The sequence below is a fragment of the Oncorhynchus clarkii genome, chromosome 3 (assembly GCF_045791955.1).
Source record: "Oncorhynchus clarkii lewisi isolate Uvic-CL-2024 chromosome 3, UVic_Ocla_1.0, whole genome shotgun sequence".
Taxonomy (NCBI): Eukaryota; Metazoa; Chordata; class Actinopteri; order Salmoniformes; family Salmonidae; genus Oncorhynchus; species Oncorhynchus clarkii.
Window position 1 is genome coordinate 65,007,694 of NC_092149.1, and position 26,417 is coordinate 65,034,110.

The following is a 26,417-nucleotide window of genomic DNA, read 5'->3' on the forward strand; positions in this document are numbered from 1 at the left end:
GGTAAAGGGTGGCTATTTGAAGAATCTCAAATGTGAAATATAATTTGATTTGTTTAAACACTTTATTGGTTACCACATGATTCCATATGTGCTATTTCATAGTTTTGTTGTCTTCATTATTATTCTACAATGTAGAAACTAGTAAATAGAAAGAAAAACCCTTGAATGAGCAGGTGTTCTAAAACTTTTGACCGGTAGTCTACATTTTTTCTCTCTCTCTTTTCTCTCTGTCACGCCCTGACCATAGTTTGCTTTGTATGTTTATATGTTTTGTTAGGTCAGGGTGTGATCTGAGTTGGCATTCAATGTTGTATGTCTAGTTTGTCTGTTTCTGTGTTGGGCCTGATATGGTTCTCAATCAGGCAAGTGTTAGTCATTGTCTCTGATTTTGAACCATATTTAGGTAGCCTTTGTGGGTGAATGTCTATGTTATGTGGCTTGTATGCACAGTGGTTCCTGTGTCAGTGTTTGTGCCACACGGGACTGTTTTGTTTATATTCACTTTGTTATTTTGTATTCTTTTGTGTTCAGTTTATACTATTAAAACATGGACACTTACCACGCTGCATTTTGGTCCGATCCCTGTTACTCCTCTTCAGACGAAGAGGAAATCAGCCGTTATACTCCCTCCCCTATCTTCTCTCTCGTTCTCTTTCTTTCTCCCTCTCTTTATCCATTTATCCTTTCTGGATCTAACTTATTTCCAGAGTTTGGTTATATTTCATGATGTATTGGGCTCTCCTTTCTGTTTAATTAGATACTGGGAGTTCTAACTATTGATATTACTTTTTCAACACGGATTTGAATCAATGGTTTTCATGTTATTCACACCTGAGCTATCTTCAGAGTGGAAAAACACTCTGGGGTTGCATTCCAAATGGCACCCTATCCCCTATATAGTTATGTCTTTAACCAAAGCCCTATCAACGGTAGTGTGCTTCATAGGGAATAGGGTGCCATTTGTCACCCATTAAGTCTGTGTAGTGTTTAACAGTCTTTGTGTTTACAGCTACATACCAGTTACTTGATCATGTGCTTGCTTGGAGAGCATAGGGCTGCCAGTGACAAAAACAATCTTTAAGGACTGTTATTTAGCTGGAAACCACAATGTGCTAACTGTGTTTCCATGAGCACCCAGCACTAATATGTGTGTCTGTGTGTGTGTGCACACGTACTTGTGTGCGTTTCATCTACAGGCTTGCACCAACTTCAACGACAGCGGGGCGTGTGTGACCCAGTGCCCCCAGCCCCATGTATACAACCCCACCACCTTCCAGCTGGAAAGCAACCCCAGAGCCAAGTACACCTACGGAGCCTTCTGCGTCAAGAAGTGCCCACGTAAGCAATGACACACACACAACAACATACAGTACACATGCTTGTGAAATAACAGGACATAAAACATGTGCTTTACCAGTGGAAGCAAAATAACATAAATATTTTGATGATATTTGCAACACCACTGGCGTGGCCAAAGAGCTTTTTTTTCATGTCATCTGACCAAAGCACCAGTTCTAATCCAAGTGCCAATGCCTTTTAGCAAACTCCAGGCGTTTACATTTCATTGTTGTCTCATTACCATATTTTGCACTTAACGAACATACAATTATGTATTTTCTATTAGCAATTTTCTATTTTAAATACATTTTCTTGGTCTTAGAGTCATTAAATATGCAGAGTACATTTGGGGGAGTTACTGATTTCAATACATGTAAAAAAAAATATATATAAAAAAACTGAAAAACTCAGTGTTATGACTTGTTGGATGATATGAAAATAGTTATATTTGGCCATGCACACCAATGCATGTCCAGAAAAGAATCCCATACCTACAGTAAAATATGGTGGTGGATCTTTGATGTTATGGGGCTGTTTTTCTTCCACTGGTCCTGGGGCCCTTGTTAAGGTCAACAGCATCATGAACTTTACCCAGTACCAGTACATTTTTGACAAAAACACGGTTGCCTCTGCCAGGTGGGTGAAACTTGGCCACAAGACAATAACTCCAAGCACACATCACAATCCACAAAGAAATGGTTAATAGGCCACAAAATCAACATTTTGCAATGGCCATCTCAGTGTTTGGACTTGAAACCCATTGAAAGCCTGTGGTTTGAATTGAAGAGGGCAGTCCATAAGCGCAGACAAAAGATATCAAGGATCTGGAAGGATTCTGTATGGAGAAATGGTCTAAGATCCTTTCCAATGTGTTCTCCAACTCATAAAACATTTAGAAAAAGGCTCAGTGCTGTTATCCTCGCAATGTGAGGTATTGATCGGTATTGAAAACTGGGGTGTCAATCATTTTGACCCCTACCTTTTTGAGAAAGAAATGTTTTACTTAACAAACAAAATGTCTTTCTCTGAGCAATTGTATAGTTTTTTTTGTTGCATACAATATAGCTCAGTATTTGAATTGTTTATTTTCTACAGTAATTTTTGCTTTATCAAGGGTGTCAATAATTTCGGATCCCACTGTACATACCAAATACCCTGAAGATAAACTGCTCTGTCATATTCTGAACATATAACACACACCGACATACAAACACTCTCCTTGCCACAAACACTTAACCGCCACAGATCAGAAGGACACCATTCAAACAGCCTAGGCCTTGAAACATCATCATTAGCTGAGCAGAGCTGGCTGGTCTTGCTCATGAACTACCAAGGGCCTCAGGATATTGATTAATTTCTCAACCCTCTGAACTTTTTTTCCCAGAAGAACACAGAAAGAAACTTCCTTGGTCATCTCTACTTAGCACCCTCTTCACATCTCCCCTTCATCCTCCCTTTCCTTTAAAGAAGCCATTTCCTCCATTGATTTAAATAACCTGTCCTCTCCTCTCTCCGCTCGGTGCTGATTTAAATAGCCAGGATGAGTGGGTGTTTTGTACAGATTTCAAGACACTATTGGGAGTTATTTTGGCTCACATGCCAGATACAACCCTACAAAGACAAAGATGATGGGGTTCTGGGAGGGCAGGGTAGCAGGGTAGCAGGCAGGGATGGGAGGGAGGGAGAGGGGAATGGGTGCAGAGTGAGGGAGAAGAAAAGTACATCATTAACACGTTATTTTTTAGCAATGGAGTCTTTTTGTGGTCTTTTGAAGTGGGGCGTGTGCCCGGCACTCTGCAAGGCACTGCACTAGGCGCTCTGATCTGTAACTCTGGCTTTCCACTTGGAGCTCTGCTAGCCTTTCTACCCTATTCCCTAATGCACTACTGTAGACCAGGCCACTATACCATGGTATTCTGGAGATGGCCTGCCACAAGGACCCATGCAATTTAGGTGTCCATCTCTAAACCTGAGGTTGCGAGCAAATCAATCATTTGATGTGTCTGTGTGTCCCTAAACTCTCCCTTCCTCAGTTCAGACTATCAGATATCATGCCAGCCAAAGCAGTAGAGCAAATACGGTCTCACCTGGAGAGAACAATAAGACAAGATAAAGAGTACAAGGAACGTGTTTAATCAGATGAGTCATCTTCAGTAGAACAGCAGCAGAGGAAACGTTTCACAACTGTTCATTGCCTTCAAGTCTCACAAGCATAAAGTAGACATTCATTTACAGTGTAGCTCCATGGCAGTCAGTCATACAGTTGTACTTGTCCCTTCATATATCAATACCTGAGTGTGAGAGTCTGTTATCATGCAAGTGATCTGACACATGCCGTGGTTAACTCTGTGTATGCTGTTCCAGATAACTTTGTGGTGGACCACAGCTCCTGTGTGAGGGCTTGTCCCAGCAACAAGATGGAAGTAGAAAATGACCGCATCAAGATGTGCATCGCCTGCACTGATATCTGTCCAAAAGGTACCCTAATCCTGCACTGATATCTGTCCAAAAGGTACCCTAATCCTGCACTGATATCTGTCCAAAAGGTACCCTAATCCTGCACTGTCCTGGGCCTTATCCCACTACCATTCACATCCAGTATATTAATCTGGTTGATTGGATGTATATGGGGTTGTGCTGTGGTTGTGGTTGTGCTGTGGCTGTGGTTGTGCTGTGGTTGTGTTTGTGCTGTGGTTGTGGTTGTGGTTGTGCTGTGGTTGTGGTTGTGTATGACTGGATGCATTTTGAAGTGGTTGGAATGAAGTAGAACACCTGTTTCCCTTGAACATCTGTGGACATTTTGAGCAAGTCATTTTTCTCCTTCATCTTCATCTCCTTGTCTGTTTTAGCCTGTGATGGTATAGGTACAGCCAGTCTGCAGTCAGCCCAGACTGTGGACTCCAGCAACATAGACAAGTTCACCAACTGTACCAAGATCAATGGAAACCTGGTCTTCCTCATCACTGGCATTAAAGGGTGAGAGCAGAACACACACACTCAAATACGCACACACACACACACACACACACACACACACACACACACACACACACACACACACACACACACACACACACACACACACACACACACACCAAGTACGCCATACTGTATATACAAACATTGGCAGTAGAATGGCCTTACTGAAGAGCTCAGTGACTTTCAAAGGGACTTTCAACCTTTCCAACAAAACAGTTTGTCACATTTCTGCCCTGCTAGAGCTGCCCCGGTCAACTGTAACTGCTGTTACGTCTAGGAGCAACAATGGCTCAGCCACGAAGTGGCAGGCCACACAAGATCACAAAATGGGACCGCCAAGTGCTGAAGCACGTAGTGCGTAAAAATAGTTTGTCCTTAGTTGCAATACTCACTATCAGATTCCAAACTGTTCTGGAAGCAACGTCAGCACAATAACTGTTTGTCGGGAGCTTCATGAAATTGGTTTCCATGGCCGAGCAGCCGCACCCAAGCCTAATATCACCATGCACAATGCCAAGTGTCGGCTGGAGTGGTGTAAACCTCACCACCATTAGACTCTGGAGCAGTGGAAACAAGTTCTCTGGAGTGATGAATCATGCTTTACCATCTGACAGTCTGGCGGACTAATGTGGGTTTGGTGGATGCCAGGACAACCCAATGAAGAGTGCCTGTAAAACTGTTTTGGTGGAGGAGGAATAATGGTCTGGGGTTGCTTTTCATGATTCGGGCTAGGCCCTTTAGTTCCAGTGAAGGGAAATCTTAACGCTACAGCATACAATGACATAGAAGATTCTGTGCTTACAAATTTGTGCCAACAGTTTGGGGAAGGCCCTTTCCTGTTTCAGCATGACAAAGCTCCCGTGCACAAAGCCAGGTCCATACAGAAATGTTTTGTCAATATTGGTGTGGAAGAACTTGACTGCCCTACACAGAGCCCTGACTTCAACCTTATCGAACACCTTTGTGATGAATTGGAACTCTGACTGTGAGCCAGGCCTAATCGCGCAACATCTGTCCCCTCAGCAATGTTACAACATCTAGTAGAAAGCTTTCCCAGAAGAGTGGAGGCTGTTATAACAGGAAAGGTGGGACCAACTCCATAATAATGCCAATGATTTTAAAATGAGATGTTCGACAAGCAGGTGTCCACATACTTTTGGTAAAAGTAGTACCTTCTGTTTCTAAAAACACAACACCCCCTCGAATCTGTGTTTCCTGTAATGATACAGAAGCCAAGGCCCTTGCAAAGTGATGGAAACAGCTACTTCTACAGTGCCATCAGAAGGTATTCACAACCCTTAACTTTGTACACATTTTGTTGTGTTACAGCCTGAATTAAAAATGTATTAAATGGAGATGTTGTTTCACTGGCCTAAACACAATAACCCATAATGTCAAAGTGGAATTATGTTTTTAGAACTTTTTACAATTTAATTAAAAATGAAAATCTGAAATTTATTGAGTTAATAAGTATTCAACCCCTTTGTTATGGCAAGCATAAATAAGTTCTGCTAAACAAGTCACATAATACGTTTCATGGACTTACTCTTTGTGCAATTGAGTGTGATTTTTGAATGACTACCTGATTTGTGTAGCCCACACACAATTATCTGTAAGGCCGAGCAGTGAATTTCAAACACAGATACAACCACAAAGACCTGGGAGGTTTTCCAATGCATAGCAAAGGTGGGGACATATTGATATATGGGTAAAAAAAACATTGAATATCCCTTTGAGCATGGTGAAGTTATTAATTACACTTTGGATGGTGTATCAATACACCCAGTCACTACAAATATACAGGGATCCTTCCGAACTCAGTTGCTGTAGAGGAAGGAAACCGCTCAGGGATTTCACCATGAGGCCAAAGGTGACATTAAGAGCTAAATGGCTGTGATAGAAGAAAACTGAGAATGGATCAACAACATTGTAGTTACTCCACAAAATGACAGAGTGAAAAGAAGGAAGCCTGTACAGAATAAAAATACTCTAAAACATGCATCCTGTTTGCAGTAGGGGACTAAAGTAAAATTGCAATACAAATTGCAAAGAAGTTAACTTCATGTCCTGATTTACATAGTGTTATGTTTGGGGAAAATCCAACATCAAATCCAACAACACATCACTGAGTACCACTCTTCATATTTGATGGCTGCATCATGTTATGGGTATGCTGTATCATGTTATGGGGAGTTTTTGTTTTGGATCAAAATAAACGGATAAACACAGGCACAATCCTAGAGGAGAACCCTGTTGTCTGCTTTCCAACAGACACTGGGAGACAAATTCACCTTTCAGAAGGACAATAGTTACACTGGAGATTCTTACCAGGACGACAGTGAATGTTGGCCAAGTTTCAGTTTTGACTTAAATCAGTTTGAAATTCTATGGCAAGACCTGAAAATGTCTGTCTAGCAATGATCAACAACCAACTTGACAGAGCTTGAAGAATTTTAAAAAGAATAATGTGCTAATCCAGGTGTTTAAAGCTTTTAGAGACCCAGAAAGTAATTCCTGTCAAAGGTGATTCTAACATGTATTGACCCAGGGGTGTGAATACTTATGTAAATTAGATATTCTGTATTTTGTTTTCAATACATTTGCAAACATTTCTAAAAACATGTTTTCATTTTGTCCTTAAGGGGTTTAGCACTTTGTTCTATTGTGTGGGGAAAAAAATCAATTTAATCCATTTTGAGTTCAGGCTGTAACAAAAAATGTGTAAAAAGTCAGGAGGTATGAATACTTTCCGAGGGCACCGTAGGTCTCAGAGTGGGTGATGTCAACGATGGACGTTACTGGCGCACATATAGCTATCCAGCTAGACATTCCACATTGGCTACATAAACACAAGTGTTTGTGGTCAGTTCCATTTCAATTCACTCAATTCAGGAAATAAACTGAAAGCTTATTTGCCAAAATTGACATGGAACTGACCCCAACCCTGCTAACCAGGTAAATTGAGAGACTCCCTCAGGTACTTAGTAATAACAGCACATATAATGGCTTCGGTGCCTAAGAGTAAACAGTGCCTTACTGGTATAGCACAGTGCATAGAGTGTTATGTCCTTGTTATGGGGGTCAGCATGTTCAATATTATTCCATCTGCAATCCAGGCTCATGTCAGCCATCTTAGCAGGCTGTTGCTAGTTGTGTACAGTATACACAGTGGAAGAGTGGGTGTACCACAGTACAGTGACTGCAGTGCCTGAGACCATGAAACCCCTCCAGCTATTCCTCTAAACAGAGCCAGAGGAGCACAGTGGAGCACAGTGGAGTACTGAGGAGCACAGTGGAGTACTGAGGAGCACAGTGGAGCACAGTGGAGCTCCCTGCAATACAGAATAAACACTTGTTATGTGTGTGACTTGACAGCTTTATGTTTATATTTGTCTCTCTTTAACTCTGTTTGTCTCTCTTTCTCTCACTCTCTCACTCTCTCTCTCTCTCCCTTTCCACTCTCTCCATCTCCCATCCTGCTTCCTTTCTCTCTTCATCTCTCTCTTGCTTGCTCTCTCTCCTCTCTTCCTCTCTCTCTCCTCTCTTCCTCTCTCTTTCTTTCTTTCTTTCTTTTTCTCTCTCTCTCCCTCTCTCTCACCCCCCCCCCCCTCTCACAGGGATGTGTACCACAACATTGAGGCTCTGGATCCAGAGAAACTGAATGTGTTTCGGACTGTTAGGGAGATTACAGGTGAGAAACATAAAATAAAATTGAACACGTATTTTACCTTTATTTCTACAGGTAAGTCAATTGATAAGAACGAAGATCCAATGAAAATGTCCGATACCATTCTTCTCTTCTCATGCTTGGTTGAATATACACTGAGTATACAAAACATTAGGATCTCCTTCCTAATATGGAGTTGCACCCCCTTCCCCCTTTGCCCTCAGAACAGACTCAATTCGTTGGGGCATGGACTCCATAAGGTGTTAAACGCATTCTACAGGTATGCTGGCCCATGTTGACTCCAATGCATCCCACAGTTGTGTCAAGTTAGCTGGATGTCCTTTGGGTGGTGGACCATTCTTGATACACACAGGAAACTGTTGAGTGTGAAAAACCCAGCAGCGTTGCAGTTCATGACACAAACCTGTGCGCTCGGCACCTACTACCATACCAATATCATCAAGTACTCTCCCTCCTTGATAGAGAATTGTGAACTGACATGGTCAGTGGTCTAAGCAGCGTGCTCTGGCTCTGGGCCTCTTGAGTTCCAGTGCTGTGCCATTGTTTTATTCGTTTGTTTTTAGTAAGTGCCGACAAAGTTATATATCAACGTCCTCTGTACCTTTTCAAACGTACGGAATTAACGTCTCTTTCCTCCGCTACAGTGTCACCCACCCCCTTATCCCTTCATTCCTGTGACAGGAGGCGAGCTGGTACAGCCAATGTGTGCCTCCCTTTTTTTTAAAGTAGTGCACTATATAGGGAATAGACTGCCATTTGGGAAGCAAACGGTGAGACAGGAGCTGCCTTTACTCTGTAGCCCTGTGGTCATGCATGACACCCTGTGTCACCCGTCACCTCTAAGAGCTGTCAGTGCTGTGACTTCTCCACCGAGCCATCAACCCCGTCACACATACACACACACACACGCACACATATACACACATACACAGACACACACACACACATACACACACACACACACACACACACACACACACACACACAGGCATCGATGCACACAGACACACACAGACACGCACACAGGCATCGATGCACACACACACGCACACACAAACACGTCACCCATTCTGATCCGACGTAGGGGTTACGATCTCTGAATGCTATAGCTCTCAGATGGACAGTCAGTCTAGGAGGTAACCATCTCACCCTACATCTCTTCCCCTGCCAAGTATTCTTCCAAAACATAGCCCTTGTTTTTTTCTACTTCTAAGAGGTCAGGGCAGGCCTATCTATAGAGTACGGTCAGTCTGCCATCCACTGAAGCAATTCAGAATAAGTGAGGTTCCCAGTACATGGATTTGACTCTAATCATCAATGCTTTCTATCTCTTAACCTTTGGTCTGTTGCATGTGGCCCTCCTCTCTGTGAGGCAATCCTGGGTAATTTGCTTTTCGCATGGATGCGCCAGTAACGTGGCTCTCAGTGAACCTAAATCCCCACTCTACTCTTCTCTAGCGGTTCTTGCCTGCTTCTAGCCTGCTCCTGACTCTATCCTTTCACCAGACATTTACTGCCCACAGCCCACAGAGAGACAAAGAGAGAGGGGGTCGTGGGGAGATAGAAGGAGAGAGAAGAATGAGAAATAGAGGATAATAAACTGAGGAGAGATGGAATAAGGAGGACAACACATACAGTGAGATCTGAACTCCCTATAGACTACAGTCAAGCTGGATGCAGGAGCCCATTGGGGCCTGTTGTACCCTGTCTTACCTATTGATTAATGGCTAATGCTGCTGTTAGCCTAATGCTGTTAGCACAGGGAGGCAGGAAGGTACTCATCAGGCCCTCGTTAGCACCATTAGGAAGATGAAGCGATGAAGCACCCTCCACCTCTCCTCTCTTCCCACCTCTCTTCTCCATCTCTCCTCTCAGAAAAAACTAACAGCCACTTAAGGAGAGACCATTGGAGAGGTGTAGAGATGAGAAAGAGGAGGAAGAAGAAGAGGAGGGGGAAATAGTGGTGGCAAGTAATACACCGTAAAGGGAATAGGTTGTCATTGGGATGTAACTCTATCAGATAAAGGCCCTGAACTTCAGATCACAATGCTGCTTCAGCTACTGTGACTTCAGAGGACATGTTTCTCTCTATGTCAGTGAATGTGCCCTTTATCCATAACGAACACTCATGTTATACAATATACCATTTATTTTATAAGTCTCTGGATAGTGATTTGTTTATGTCTCAAATATTATATTTATTGCCATGTTATGTTGGAGGTTGCATCCATGAATGCTAATGGAATGGCATGGAAAGCAAGTTGTGATGCATTTATTAATTTACGTTTGATTCGGGTTCATCTTATACACTGTAAAACCAAGTGTTTACGATCTGAACACATAACTAAACACTTTTCTTTAACACTTTTTAAACACGTCAAGGCATTTAGAATGTCAATGAAAATGTGTCACAGTGTTTAGATTGTAAACACCAGAACATGTTTATTCACTTTGACACTTTTTAAACACATGAACATGTTTATTCAGCACAAGGCATTTCGGTTTTAAACGCTATACACTGGCGGTGGTGTTTTAACACTGTAGGGTGTAAAGCCATATCTGCATATTTCCCAGCATGCCTTTCGAGTGAATGTGAGAGATACCCACCAATGACTGTGTTGGTTAGTGACAGAGACATGCTTGTTGCATTCAGTAACTTATATTACTGAAGCCTTCACCAAGTGACTGCGTAAGTGAGTGTGTTTCAGTTAAAAGTAAATCCTTTCGACCACATGTTATACAATGTGTAAGGCCTTTAGTTAGTTATTGTGGTCTTAAAATCATGCCTCACGGGCCACATCAGACTGCAAGTCAGAGTGATGTGATGAGTAATTCCTATTGGAATCTAGCCAGAGGGAGGATTTCCAACAATTTAAATATTTATCATCCACAAACTGCACTCAAAATGATTGTCATAGTGAAGGACTTAACAAACAAAACTACCTGAACCATCTCCTTAACGGATGCAATAAGTCCAACCCCTTACAGATTTGATTAGATTAGAATGGTTTTGTTATTTATCTTTGTATAGCATAAGATCAATTTATCAATCAATGAGGAAACATAGATATTAAAACAACATATTCAAAAAAAATCTGATAATGAGGCCCCTCCCATGTCTTTTTCACTCTGAGAGAGTTAACGGAAATGAACTCATCGCAGTCGAGTGAAACAAATGTCCTGTTCAATTGTGCTGAAATGTAGGTAAGGAGATAGACATTCCTTACACTGATCTGAATAAAAGGCGTTGAAAGTCACATACATTTTGAATGACTGTTGTACTCTAAACAGGACGATGGGAAAGTAAACACTAGTGTTTAAAATCTGAATATAAATCTGATATAGGTGTTCTCCTCGTTGGAAACTGACTTGACAAAGCTGACTATCATGTTTAATCTTGCATTCTAAACGCCTGTGTTAAAAAAAGAAGACTTATTGGTAAATCTACATGCCTAATGTTGAAGTTTTAAACACTGACGTTTAGGTTATAAACGTGTCACATTTTTAATGGTTTTACAGTGTATTCGGTAAGTTGGACGTATAGCAATTCTAGATAACTGTAGTCTCATCTGGCACTCTGATAAAACTCTGAGCTAGATGGCTGCTGGCTGCGTCTAAGATGGCAACCTATTCCCTAGATAGTGCACTACTTTTGACCAGAGCATTTTGGGCCCTGATTAGGGTTGCAAAGCTACCGGTAATTTACCAGAGTTACTGGAATCTTCAGTAATTTTGTCATTAACAGTTAATATGTAGCAATCTATGGTAACTTTATGGTAATTTATACTTCAATAACTTTTAATAATAATATAATAGGATGACACTGCAGCGGATAGCAGCTGTCTTACGGGCTTCTGTGTGGTTTTTTACTCTGATCTTAACTTTTTTGAGCATAATGTCTCCTCCATCATTTCCTATGACTGAAAACAGCTTCTGGACATCAGAACAGTCAACACTAACCTCGATTTGGAAAATGTCAACTTCAATGAGTCGGGCAGCTCTGGACACTCTGCTTACTCCGGACCAGGTCCTAATCCGTGAGCCTCGGAAGAGGAAGCGGCATCGAAAGAGAGCGGAAACAAAAGAGAAGAAGGCGAGGCAGCATCCTGGCGAGACTACGTCGGCGAGCAAATAGCCTGCCATTGACCTCTGTTCTGTTGGCGAACCTGCAGTCACTGGAGAACAAACTGGATGAGCACCGTTCGAGACCATCCTATCAACGGGACCTGAAAAACTGTAATATCCTATGTTTCTCAGAGTCGTGGCTGAACGAGACATTGATAATATACATCTCGCAGGTTTTTCTATTCATCGTCAAGACCGGACGGCAGACTTGGGTAAGATGAAGGGAGCAGAGGTGTGTCTCTTTGCTAGCAGAATGTATGGAAGTGGGGGTTTATCCGATCGCCTACGAATTCTCAGAAGGCAGCCCGACCTTCGGCCCCTCTTTCTCTGCCACCTCTTCACGCAGATCACGGGGATCGGGGCCTGTTCCAGGGGAAGCAATATATCCTTTACGTCGGACTTGTCAGAGTCATGAAAGGAAAAAAAGGATTCTGCTAGTCCGTGGTGAGTAATCGCAGTCCTGATGTCTAGAAGTTATTTTCGGTCATAAGAGATGGTAGCGGAAACTTTATGTACAAAATAAGTTAAAAAATAAGTTACAAACAACGCAAAAAAACACAATCGGCTGGGGTCACGGGAAACGTCTGCCTTCTTCTCCGGCGCCATCTTATTTGACTTGTGAAGGGGCCACAAAGAGAGACAGAGATCTAAAGTACTGCACTATACAGTGAATAGGGTGCCATTTCAGATGTAGGAGAGGAACATGAGAGGAACAGGAGAGGAACAGGAGAGGGACAGGAGAGGAACAGGAGAGGCACAGGAGAGGAACAGGAGAGGAACAGGAGGGGGACAGGAGAGGAACAGGAGAGGGACAGGAGAGGAACGGGAGGGGAACGGGAGAGGGACGGGAGAGGAACGGGAGAGGAACGGGAGAGGGACGGGAGAGGAACGGGAGAGGGACGGGAGAGGAACAGGAGGGGAACAGGAGAGGAACAGGAGATATGCCTGTAGAATGATTAAGGCAGACTTGAAGGTAATCTTTCTCTTGTAAACAACTTAGAAACAACGTTATTTTATAAAGTCATCTCACATCATCAGACCGGGAGATGCATTCATCAGGGATGCAAACACATGCTGATATGAGCCACATACATTTAATTAGTTAGACAACATTCTTCCTCTCATATCCCTTTCCAAGGTAATGAATTTGATTAAATCCAATCAAAATATCAGTTTTGAAACTATTATGAAATGTATCCTTGGAAATATGCGGCCGTCTGGAGTTTTCAATGTTAAAGTAATTGTGTGTTTTGCGTTATCCTTGGTCTTTGTATAACTTTTCAGCCCCTCTCCTCTCTTCCTCATGTGTTCATTATTTTTGTCCTCAACTGGCTAGAACGTGATTGCTCCCCTCAACTCTAAATATTTCATTTATTTTCATCCATTATTAAAAGTTCTAAATGATCCATGGTCATCCACTCAGCTATTCATTCAACCTGCTAAATGATTTATTGCCCAGAGGCAGATATAGGAAATGCAAAAATATTTGTATATCAGATATCTTCTTGGTCATGTAAACCTGACATGTTTCACTCATGACAGGGAGGTATTGGGAAGGTCTTTATTGTAAATAAAGATCTTGTGTTTTCAAGAACTTACCTGGTTAAATAAAGGCAATAAATAGGTATCACAATGCCTTGCCCACTAGCAACATGTGTGGCTCACTATGTTACATTCATTAAAGTCTCATGTTACCTTGGTTTTCCTGTGTGTGTTAGGATTTGCTGTGTATCTGGTAATACATCACCGATATTAGCAGTGATGTTATTGGCTGTGTTCCTGTTGAAATGGTATGTGATTGGTTGTGTCCCTGTAGGTTTCCTGAACATCCAGTCATGGCCAGAGAACATGACAGACCTGAGTGTCTTCTCCAATCTGGCAACCATAGGAGGTAGAGCACTGTACAGGTAAGAACCTACATGCCATTACTACAGTACATTATTACAGTACATTACTATGCTACATTATTATAGTACATTACAGCACTACATTACTACTACATCTTTCGATCAATATGGTGCCTTTTGGGAAGTGTAACTTGGTCCCTAAAAAACGTTTGATTTCATCTTATTTGAACATGTTCAACTTCATAAAAACATGTTTTCCCATCTCAAGATGTTAAATAAAAATGACTATAGGAAGTGCGTAACAGGGTTGATGATTTCCTCTTAAGTCAGCTATACATTTCCATGAGACAGGGGGAATGGAAGCTTGTTGTGTGTAACAGGAAGGGGCAATTGAATGCAAGCATAAAATATTGAATTGTTCAAACATTTCTAACCTGTTAATCTATGGGTAACAGGATTGACATGTTATACTCGACCTGCTCAGTTTTCCACATCGGAAAAGGGCCAAGAAGAGTAGAACCAGCTCACCTGCTTTTACACTAGGATTGCACTATTAGATGTTCAATGTTTCTTTTGAAAAAAAATATTTAAAAGGAATAGTTTCACCATATTAAAACAAGAGTTCAGTTCACAGGGTTGAACTTAAATGAGGGACAGATGCAAATGAATCACTAATTACATTAAATAAATAATAATCTATAGCTCTAAATAATAATAATAAATAGCAACATAATAACTAGGGCTTTTCAATGATGGTGAAAACTTAGAGAAATGTTGGGGTAAAGTGGGTTCAAATCTTCCTAGAAGTCACTGCACGGAGGGACATGTCAAAATGCTGAATTTTGGCACTTTAGCAGGTCTTTATTTTTTATTCCGATTTATTGAATTCTCCATATGGTCTGTAGTAAAGGGCACTTCATTTATTATAACAGGCTTTTAAAACTCAATAGTGTTGAACAATTTTTACTTAAAATATCAAAAGGCGCTCATTTTATAGAATGACCCTAGGTGTGGAACCACATAATAAAATATAACACTGTTTATATTGTATATTTATGCCTGGAACTCAGTTGAGAGATGTGAATAATGAAGAGCAGTGGTCCAAGCATGAGGCCCTGGGGAACACCACTGACATCTACTCTACATTACATCACTAGTGTACCATACTTTGTGGTGTGTTAACAATGTAGCACTATTCCTCAGGAGCTAGTGATTTACCATTATTAGCTTGTGTACAGGCAGTTTGTCATCTAAGAATGGTTATAATAAATATAATAAATAATAAATAAATATAAATAATGTCATTGTTCCTTTGTGACCTCATCAGAATACCATAGATATCCAACTCTGCTAATTTGATAGATGGAAAGTTGTCGCAATTGGTCATTTACCATGCCAAAGCTTCCCCAGTTGAATCAGTGCTGGTCAATGCACAGACACACACATAAACACGCGCACACATAAACACACACGCACGAATTTGGAAGAAGTCTGGTTCATCCTTGGGAGGAATTTCCAAATGCCTGAAGGTACCACGTTCATCTGTACAAACAATAGTACGCAAGGACCACGCAGCCGTCATACCGCTCAGGAAAAAGACGCATTCTGTCTCCTAGAGATGAACATACTTTGGTGCGAAAAGTGCAGATCAATCCCAGAACAACAGCAAAGGACCTTGTGAAGATGCTGGAGGAAACAGGTAAAAAAAGTATCTATATCCACAGTAAAACGAGTCCTGTATCAACATAACCTGAAAGGCCGCTCAGCAAGGAAGAAGTCGCAGCTCCAATACCACCATAAATTAAGCCAGACTACGGTTTGCAACTGCACATGGGGTCAATGATTGTACTTTTTGGAGAAATGTCCTCTGGTCTGATAAAAGAAAAATAGAACTGTTTGACCATAACGACCATCGTTATGTTTGAAAGAAAAAGAGGGAGGCTTGCAAGCCGAAGAACACCATCCCAACCATGAAGCACAGGGGTGGCAGCATCATGTTGTGGGGGTGCTTTGCTGCAAAAGGGACTGATACACTTCACAAAATAGATGGCATCATGAGGTAGGCAAATTATGTGGATATATTGAAGCAACATCTCAAGACATCAGTCAGGAAGTTAAAGCTTGGTCGCAAATGGGTCTTCCAAATGAACAATGACCCCAAGCATACTTCCAAAGTTATGGCAAAATGGCTTAAGGACAACAAAGTCAGCATATTGGAGTGGTCATTACAAAGCCCTGACCTCAATCCTATAGAAAATGTGTCGGTAGAACTGAAAAAGCGTGTGCGAGCAAGGCCTACAAACCTGACTCAGTTACACTAGCTCTGTCAGGAGGAATGTGCCAAAATTCACCCAACTTATTGTGGGAAGCTTGTGGAAGGTTACCCAAAACATTAGACCGGATACCACGGTATGACAAAATGTTTATTTCCACTGCTCTAATTATGTAGGTAACCAGTTCATAATACTGTCGCAATACCTTGAGGGATGGTAATAAATGGCCAATATACCACGGCTAAGGGCTATATCCAGGCATTTCTCGTTGCGTTGTGCATAAGAACAGTCCTTAGACATACCCACTCAGGCCTTATTGCTTAATTATGTTCCGGCCCCCCACCATCCGCTCAAGAAAAAAATCGTCCCGCGGCTGAATCAAGTTGATGATCCCTGCACTACACTATCATCACACCAAGAGCAGCAGTCTAGTGGAGAGCCTGCAGATCCATCACAGCAGTCTAAGACTCACTGTGGGTTGAGAGCCATTAGGGTAGATGATGATTTGCTTTAGCTACATTAACAGTTCCTCCTGCTTCTCAAGATAATACTGCAATTACCCTCATTATATGCTAATAGAGCTTCGATTAGACATATCAGCACATGTTTGCAAGCAGAGAGGAGGGTGTGGATGACATGTTGACAAGTTCATGTAAACACACAAACACATAAACACACACCCCTCCACACACAGAGTTATTAAAAATCTGTCTTCTCCCAGTCTCTAGTCTCCCTTGTGTCCTAGCACTGTCAGTGTAGCTCAGTTCGTAGTGTATAGGGTCATCCACTGAGAGCAGCACGGCCGTTGTACAAATGACTGCCTGCCAGCCAACGCATGCCTGGAAGACATTCTATCTGATGGCCCTGACATTACACAACCCTGTCGCCAGAGGGAGGGAGGGAGAGAGAGGGGGAGAGATGGTGGGAATGGGAGAGAAGAGGAAGAGAGAGAAAGAGAGTGAGAGAGAAGGAGAAAGGGAGGAGGAGTTGAAGAGCAGACCCAGACTCGACTTGTGTTCCTCAGTGGCCTATCACTAAGTGGAGAGCTGTGTTCTTGTTAGCCAGAGTGCCTCTGTGCACTCCATACTACCTTTCTCCATGGATATATCTGGCACAAAACTCTTGCTTTCAGAGAGAGAGAGACAGACAAACAGACCGAGACAGACAGACAGACAGACAGACAGACAGACAGACAGACAGACAGACAGACAGACAGACAGACAGACAGACAGACAGACAGACAGACAGAGAGAGAGGAGCATGCTGTTCACATCACAGGGATTAAAGACACTGACAAAGATCACTGTTTTGCATTAAGTGATATTAATACATCTAAGAGCTTTGCAACAAGCTCTCACAGTCTCATTGCAAACATCACATTTTGAAGTTCCTCCAAACATCACATTTCGAAGTTAAGGGTTAAGTTAAGGAACTCATTACAAATGGTTAGGTAAGGGTTAAGGCTTAGGATAGGGGTTAAAATAAAAAATGATGTTCACGACGGGGATCCACACCTTCATCTCCAGAGTCATGGGATTGCACCCCTCCACCACCCGCGTCCACAGCTTCCTAGCAAAACCCAAGCCTACTTAGGTAAAAGTGCTCACTGTTTCCCCTATTGGCTGATTTTGAATGCATTTCCCAAAGTCCTCAGGACATGGATAGACATCCAATTTCCATGTCAATCTTGAGGGGTCTTGCTGAGCTTTGCAAGGCTTTAGAGAGCAGTGTGAGTTGGCTTGCTAAACATGCTCGTTACAGGAATAATATTAACTGACCTTTATCTTATGCTCTCTTCATCTCTACCCTATTCTGTCTGCTTCTGCCTCTTTCTTTCTCCCCCCTCACTCTTTCCTCTCTCTCTCTCCTCTCGCTCTCTTTCTCTCTCTCACTCTGTCTCTCTCTCTCTCTCCTCTCTCTCTCTCTCTCTCTCTCTCTCTCCTCTCGCTCTCTTTATCTCTCTCACTCTCTCTCTCTCTCTCTCCTCTCGCTCTCTTTCAATCTGTCTCTCACTCTCTCTCCTCTCTCCTTTCTCTCTCTCTCTCTCTCTCTCTCTCTCTCTCTCTCTCTCTCTCTCTCTCTCTCTTTCTCTCCTCTCTCTCCTCTCTCTCTCCCCTCGCTCTCTCTCTCTCTCTCCCTCCTCTCGCTCTCTGTCTCTCTCTCACTCTGTCTCTCTCTCTCTGCCTCTCACTCTCTCTCTCTCTCTCTCTCTCCTCTCGTTCTCTTTCTCTCTCACTCTGTCTCTCACTCTCTCTCCTCTCTCTCTCTCTCTCGTTCTCTTTCTCTCTCACTCTCTCTCCTCTCTCTCTCTCTCTCTCCTTTCTCTCTTTCTCTCTCTTGCTCATTGGTATTCTTCACCTTCTCTCACCCTTGTTTTCTTTCTCTTACCTCTCTTTCTTTCGTTCTCCAACACCTCTCTCTATCTTCCCTCTTCCCCCCTGCTACCCTTTTCCCTTTCTATCCTACCCCCTTTCCCCCCTCTCCTCTCATCTCTCCCAGTGGTATCTCTCTCCTAGTGTTGAAGCAGCGGTGGATCTCGTCCCTCCAGCTCCAGTCCCTGAATGAGATCAGTGCTGGTAATGTGTACATCACCAATAACAGTCAGCTGTGCTACTACAACACCGTCAACTGGACCGGCCTGTTCAGAGCCAACAACCAGAAGGTCCTCATACGGAACAACAGAGACCCCAAAGAGTGTAGTGAGTCACACACACGCACACATACACACACACATACACACGCACACGCACACACACACACACACGCACACGCACACACACACATACGCACACACACACACACACATACACACACACACACACACACACACACACACACACACACACACACACACACACACACACACACACACACACACACACACACACACACACACACACACACACACACACACACACACACACACACACACCCGCACAGACACACACACACACACACACCTACACAAATGCATGCATGCACAAATGCACACACGTCTGTACACACACACACACACACACACACATTTCAGTCCTAACGCAACTTAGATGTCACTGATATACCAACAGTCAAAATGTTTATATACAGATACAATTGTGAAATATTGTGCTGAAATTGGACTAATGAGAGAATTCAGTTACCACTGGTTTCTCTCCTACTAAAATTCCAGCCTTAAGCATGCGTGTGTGCATGTGTGTGTAAGCCCAGCCATAGCTCAAGGTAGACATCTCTACCCCAGCTGCTGCTTCTCTCCTCATTAAGGTTTCTATGTGGCTGTGTTGACTGTTCTCTTTGTTATGGAGGAGAAAGCAGAGGAGACAGGAGCTTCCTGAAGCATTCACACAACACACTCACTGTAATTACTACATAATGTGCCTGGCACACTATTTCCTATATAGTGCACTACTTTTGACCAGGGACAATGGCACATTTAGTGCACTACTTTCGATGAGAGCCCATACGGCTCTGATCAAAGCAGTACACTATACAGGCAATAGGGTGCCATTTGGGACACAAACTAACATCCACATTTAGGTCTCTTCTCTTCATCCCTGAATAACCTTGATGAGAATCAAAGGGACGTGGTGTTTTTATTTCATTCTTAAATTTCTTTCTTTTTCACTCCCTCGTTTTTCATTAAGAAGTAGGATGTTATGTGTGATGCAACAGTGATGGGTATTGTCTCCCGATAACGGACCGTTGTTGGAAGCGTTCTCTCGGCTCTGGTTGCTCGGGTCATTCCACAGTCCCCTCGAGCATCTCCTCGTCTCCCTGGAGACGGACCTGACGTCCGTGGAGTCCAAACTGTGTTTTAAAGAGGGGTCAGAAACATTGATTTCGGCATCTTTTTGATCTTCCCTCTTCTCTCTGTCTCTCTCTCTCCTCTCTCGCTCTCTCTCCCCATCTCTCTCTCTCTCTCTCTCTCTCTGTCTCTCTCTCCCCATCTCGCTCTCTCTCTCTCTCTCCCCCCTCTCTCTTTCTCTCTCTCTCTCCCCCCTCTCTCTTTCTCTCTCTCTCTCTCTCTCTCTCCCTCTTGCTCTCTCTCTCAATTCAATTCAATTCAAGGGGCTTTATTGGCATGGGAAACATGTGTTAACATTGCCAAAGCAAGTGAGGTAGATAATATACAAAAGTGAAATAAACAATACAAATTAACAGTAAACATTACACATACAGAAGTTTCAGAACAATAAAGACATTACAAATGTCATATTATATTATATATATGTATATATATACAGTGCCTTGCGAAAGTATTCGGCCCCCTTGAACTTTGCGACCTTTTGCCACATTTCAGGCTTCAAACATAAAGATATAAAACTGTATTTTCTTGTGAATAATCAACAATAAGTGCGACACAATCATGAAGTGGAGCGACATTTATTGGATATTTCAAACTTTTTTAACAAATCAAAAACTGAAAAATTGGGCGTGCAAAATTATTCAGCCCCCTTAAGTTAATACTTTGTAGCGCCACCTTTTGCTGCGATTACAGCTGTAAGTCGCTTGGGGTATGTCTCTATCAGTTTTGCACATCGAGAGACTGAATTTTTTTCCCATTCCTCCTTGCAAAACAGCTCGAGCTCAGTGAGGTTGGATGGAAAGCATTTGTGAACAGCAGTTTTCAGTTCTTTCCACAGATTCTCGATTGGATTCAGGTCTGGACTTTGACTTGGCCAACACCTGGATATGTTTATTTTTGAACCATTCCATTGTAGATTTTGCTTTATGTTTTGGATCATTGTCTTGTTGGAAGACAAATCTCCGTCCCAGTCTCAGGTCTTTTGCAGACTCCATCAGGTTTTCTTCCAGAATGGTCCTGTATTTGGCTCCATCCATCTTCCCATCAATTTTAACCATCTTCCCTGTCCCTGCTGAAGAAAAGCAGGCCCAAACCATGATGCTGCCACCACCATGTTTGACAGTGGGGATGGTGTGTTCAGGGTGATGAGCTGTGTTGCTTTTACGCCAAACATAACGTTTTGCATTGTTGCCAAAAAGTTCAATTTTGGTTTCATCTGACCAGAGCACCTTCTTCCACATGTTTGGTGTGTCTCCCAGGTGGCTTGTGGCAAACTTTAAACAACACTTTTTATGAATATCTTTAAGAAATGGCTTTCTTCTTGCCACTCTTCCATAAAGGCCAGATTTGTGCAATATACGACTGATTGTTGTCCTATGGACAGAGTCTCCCACCTCAGCTGTAGATCTCTGCAGTTCATCCAGAGTGATCATGGGCCTCTTGGCTGCATCTCTGATCAGTCTTATCCTTGTATGAACTGAAAGTTTAGAGGGATGGCCAGGTCTTGGTAGATTTGCAGTGGTCTGATACTCCTTCCATTTCAATATTATCGCTTGCACAGTGCTCCTTGGGATGTTTAAAGCTTGGGAAATATTTTTGTATCCAAATCCGGCTTTAAACTTCTTCACAACAGTATCTCGGACCTGCCTGGTGTGTTCCTTGTTCTTCATGATGCTCTCTGCGCTTTTGACGGACCTCTGAGACTATCACAGTGCAGGTGCATTTATACGGAGACTTAATTACACACAGGTGGATTGTATTTATCATCATTAGTCATTTAGGTCAACATTGGATCATTCGGAGATCCTCACTGAACTTCTGGAGAGAGTTTGCTGCACTGAAAGTAAAGGGGCTGAATAATTTTGCACGCCCAATTTTTCAGTTTTTGATTTGTTAAAAAGTTAGAAATATCCAATAAATGTCGTTCCACTTCATGATTGTGTCCCACTTGTTGTTGATTCTTCACAAAAAAAATACAGTTTTATATCTTTATGTTTGAAGCCTGAAATGTGGCAAAAGGTTGCAAAGTTCAACGGGGCCGAATACTTTCGCAAGACACTGTATATATATATATACAGTGTTGTAACAATGTACAAATGGTTAAAGTACACAAGCGAAAATAAATGAGCATAAATAAGGGTTGTATTTACAATGGTGTTTGTTCTTCACTGGTTGCCCTTTTCTCGTGGCAACAGGTCACAAATCTTGCTGCTGTGATGGCACACTGTGGAATTTCACCCAGTAGATATGGGAGTTTATCAAAATTGGATTTGTTTTCGAATTATTTGTGGATCTGTGTAATCTGAGAGAAATATGTCTCTCTAATATGGTCATACATTGGGCAGGAGGTTAGGAAGTGCAGCTCAGTTTCCACCTCATTTTGTGGGCAGTGAGCACATAGCCTGTCTTCTCTTGAGAGCCATGTCTGCCTACTCTCTCTCTCTCTGTCTGTCTCTCTCTCTCTCTCTCTCTCTCTCTCTCTCTCTCTCTCTCTCTCTCTCTCTCTCTGTCTCTGTCTCTCTTCTCTCTCTCTCGCTCTCTCTCTGTCGCTCTCTCTCTCCCCCTTCACTCTCTCTCTCTCCCCCTTCTCTCTTTCTCTCTCTCTCTCTCTCTCCCCTCTCTCCATCTCTCTCTCGCTCTCGCTCTCGCTCTCGCTCTCTCTCAATTCAATTAAATTCTCCCCCTTCGCTCTCTCTCTCTCTCTCTGTCTCTCTCTCTCCCCCTTCTCTCTCTCTCTCTGTCTCTCTCTCTCCCCCTTCTCTCTGTCTCTCTCTCTACCCCTTCTCTCTCTCTCTCTCTCCCCCTTCTCTCTCTCTCTCTCGCTCTCTCTCATTCTCTGTCTTTCGTCTCCCTATCTCTGTTTCTCTTTCCTGGCCTGGTTACCTACGGCTCTGAAGCACAAAGTGAGGCCTTGGAACTGGAACAGAGATGCTTTTGTATCACACGGATCTCAATGCTTTCATGCTCTGCCCTCACAAGCACTTTTTTCAATTTGTTCCTTTCCCCCACTCTCTAACACTTTCTCTCTTCCTCTCTCTATCCCCCCCGCCGCTCTCTCTCTCACTATATTGCTTCTTGTTTTCAAAATGTGTAACCATTCTGGACATGACACCAAACCACAGAATGCCCCCTGGCTTACATCTGGCCTGAACCTCAAAGTGAGGGTGCAATGATTGTGACTGTAGTTCTGTCAGCTCCATCTCTGGTGCCTAACAAACACATGCAGTCTCTTTATGCTGCTCCGATGGGGAGGGGATGCCAGTACGGAGCCAGTGGCAGAGCAGAGCAGTGAAGAGCTGAACTAGGCCAGGCCAGACAGCCTGTTGCTCTCTGCTGCTGTGGACCTGCCAGACATTGCATCCTGCTGCAGGCGGAATGGAAATCACTTCTGACATGTCCCATATGGTACCCTATTCGCTACGTAGTGCACTATTTTTGACAACGGCATATGGTCAAAAGCAGTGCACTATATTGGTAGAAGGGTACCATTTGGGACACAACCGTTGTATGAAATAGCCCTCACCCCATAGACCCTCGACTTCTCACAATGCTGTGTGCAATGTTGGGTAACAATCTTGGAACCTAGAAATGAATCTCAAGTGTCCGCTGGCGGGCTTCTACATTTTAATAGTCTGTCACGAGAGACAATGTTGCAACCATATAATATTATAAACCGAGCTGGAGAGAGATCTCACTCCTGGTATTATTATGCACAGATAGTAGGCTGCTCCTACTGTAGTGGTAGTTGAGTACAGAGAGCCTGTTTCCTGCACAGAGGGACAGTTGGACTAAAAGCCGCCTTAATCATTATCTTTGCCAGAATCTGCAGATGCTGAAAAGATAATGACAAGAGTTTAGGGCTGATTTTCAACTTTATTTCTTTGTTTTTTCACCCTTTTTTTCTTGTCTTGTCATTCGTCATCACAGTTAGCTTGTACATCCAGCTGTTACTGAAGCTAATTTAACCCCGTCACTGTTTGGTTAGCACTATTACAGTGTAATGGGAGAACACAACTACAGCCTGCTCCACATCCAGCTCCACAGTCGGTCTCCTCTCACAGACCCACCTGTCCGTCTCCCTCTCTACCTTAGCACTCTACAGACAGATCAGGTATCTTTCCCCCAAATTCCCAGGTTTTCCATAAAATCACTGGATTTCCTGCTTATTCCTTCTTGATTCCGTAAATCTTCCAACCGGGATTCCCGGAATCACATCACCATACACTTCTACTTCTAACAAAGGATCTTTGAGATAGATCTGCATGGTGGGACATGTCTCTACCTTTCTGCTTCAGCTCTACCTTGTTAGATGCTCTAATTTCACCATGAACTTCTAAGAAAGGGGCTTTGACATAGACCTGCATGGTGTGTCTGGCTGGCATTACCTTTTGCAGATGGCAGACACAAGGACAGTACAGTATAGACAATTAACATGTGACCATTAATCCACCCTCCCTCAGATGGACCTGGAAGAGAGAGAGGAGAGGAAGGAGAGCTCATGGTTGAGTTGAAACCACTGTTTGACTGACTGGCCTCAGATTAAGTAGCCTTGAAAAAGAAAAGTTGTAATTTTAGTAGCCAATGGCTCCACCCATATCCTTTCCAAAAACAAAATAAAAATATTGTCCAGTACCTAACCCTGTCATGCTACTGTGGATGGTTTTTGACCTTCTGTTTGACCCCTAACCCTAGTCTTAACCTGTATTCCTGTGTTTCTCAGCTACTGAGCGGATGGTGTGTGACCCTCTGTGTTCGGACGCTGGCTGCTGGGGGCCGGGACCAGACCAGTGCCTGGCCTGTCGTTACTTCAGCCGGGGACGCATCTGTGTGGACACCTGCAACCTCTATGAAGGGTGAGTTACATATACCAGTGTCACATAATGACAGATACTGTAGACACTTGACAGTGTAACATAATTACATTATGACAGTATCACTCTCAATATGCATGAATTTAAAGAGAAATACAGCTGTCAAACTAACAACTCTTTTTACCTCAGTGAAAGTACTTTTGTTTTAGGTCTTTTAGGTCTGAGAACGAGTATGACTTGTATATGAAAGGATGTACAGAATAGTTTTTCTATATAGTGATTTTCTTTCAGTAGTACTATGTATTACCTGTTCAGCAGACCAGTAAGTGTACAATATAACTACTGTCTGTGTAGACACCAATCTCTTCCCTGGTTCATTCCGGTAATCCCTGAACGGGAGAAAACACGGTGTAAACACAATCTACAGGCTCCTGTGAAAGATAGAAAGGTACTGCAATAATGGACCAAGAATGAACTTGTTTCTCACATATCAGAGAAACATAGATGTGTGTTTGTATGAAAGATGGGCTGCCTCCCAAATGGCACCCTATTCTGTATATAGTTACACTACTTTTAACCAGGGCCCATAGGGTTCTGTTTCAAAGTAGTGCACTATATATGGATTTTGGTGCCATTTGGGACGCAGGCAGGGATGAGGCCAGGTCAGACACAGCACTTCATACCTGAAGGATAAACCACCACAACAAAACCCTCTGGTGAGTAAATAACAGGGGAGATAAGATTAAGGTTGTTTTCATCTGCTGCAGTGTGGATTTACAGAGTAGAGATGTTACAATATGTGAGACAGAAGCACACACACACACACACACACACACACACACACACACTAACACACTAACACACACACTAACACACACACTAACACACTCACACACACTAACACACACACACACACTAACACACACACACACACATACACACACACACACACACACACACAAACACACACACAGGAGTGTACTTACTGTAGTGTTAGTAGGAGACATGAGACAACATGGAGGGGTCTGAGGGAGTGTACTTATATGGTGATTAGGGGGATTGGTTATGGGTTTGTATTTCCTGCACGATTTAAAATATTGTTGCTACATTGTCTATGTTGTTGTTGTTGTTTTCCTGTAAAATCCTCTCTAATAAATTGTTTAAAAGTCTGTTTTTCAATGGCAATAACAGGTGAGACATTCAAAGTTAAATGTCACCATCTCAAGCGTAAGCCAGACTAAAGACAATGCTAAACTCCAGTGTGGTGTAGAAATAGAATAACGGTTCTATGTCTATGGCTGGTGTACACCACATTAGAGACAGACATGGATGCTTGTTTTGCCTTGCAGACTGACTGGCTCTAGGCCCAGGCAGCCATCGGGGCCCTTCGTAGTCGAGAAACGTGAGGCCAGTTTGGAGAGGTACGCCAGACGAGAGAGGAGAGGCGCAGGGCAGGGGGGTTAGGCGTGTCACTGCGTGTCACAGTCACTGCTTGCGCACGGGGCCACGCTCTGCCTACCTGTCTGCCTGACTGCACGCCACCGCTCACAGCTC

At 42.9% G+C, this 26,417-nt stretch overlaps 1 protein-coding gene across 2 annotated transcripts in view; it reads left to right on the forward strand.

The window, feature by feature from the left end:
* Positions 1–26,417, forward strand: part of LOC139401320 (erb-b2 receptor tyrosine kinase 4b) — a 467,727-nt gene that overhangs the window by 342,113 nt on the left and 99,197 nt on the right. For both annotated transcript variants that reach the window (XM_071145653.1, XM_071145654.1), the window contains exons 7-13: positions 1,197–1,338; positions 3,703–3,816; positions 4,188–4,314; positions 7,935–8,008; positions 13,947–14,037; positions 18,750–18,949; positions 24,773–24,905. In XM_071145653.1, the coding sequence (XP_071001754.1) occupies positions 1,197–1,338; positions 3,703–3,816; positions 4,188–4,314; positions 7,935–8,008; positions 13,947–14,037; positions 18,750–18,949; positions 24,773–24,905 (881 nt within the window). The remainder of the gene's footprint in view (positions 1–1,196; positions 1,339–3,702; positions 3,817–4,187; positions 4,315–7,934; positions 8,009–13,946; positions 14,038–18,749; positions 18,950–24,772; positions 24,906–26,417) is intronic.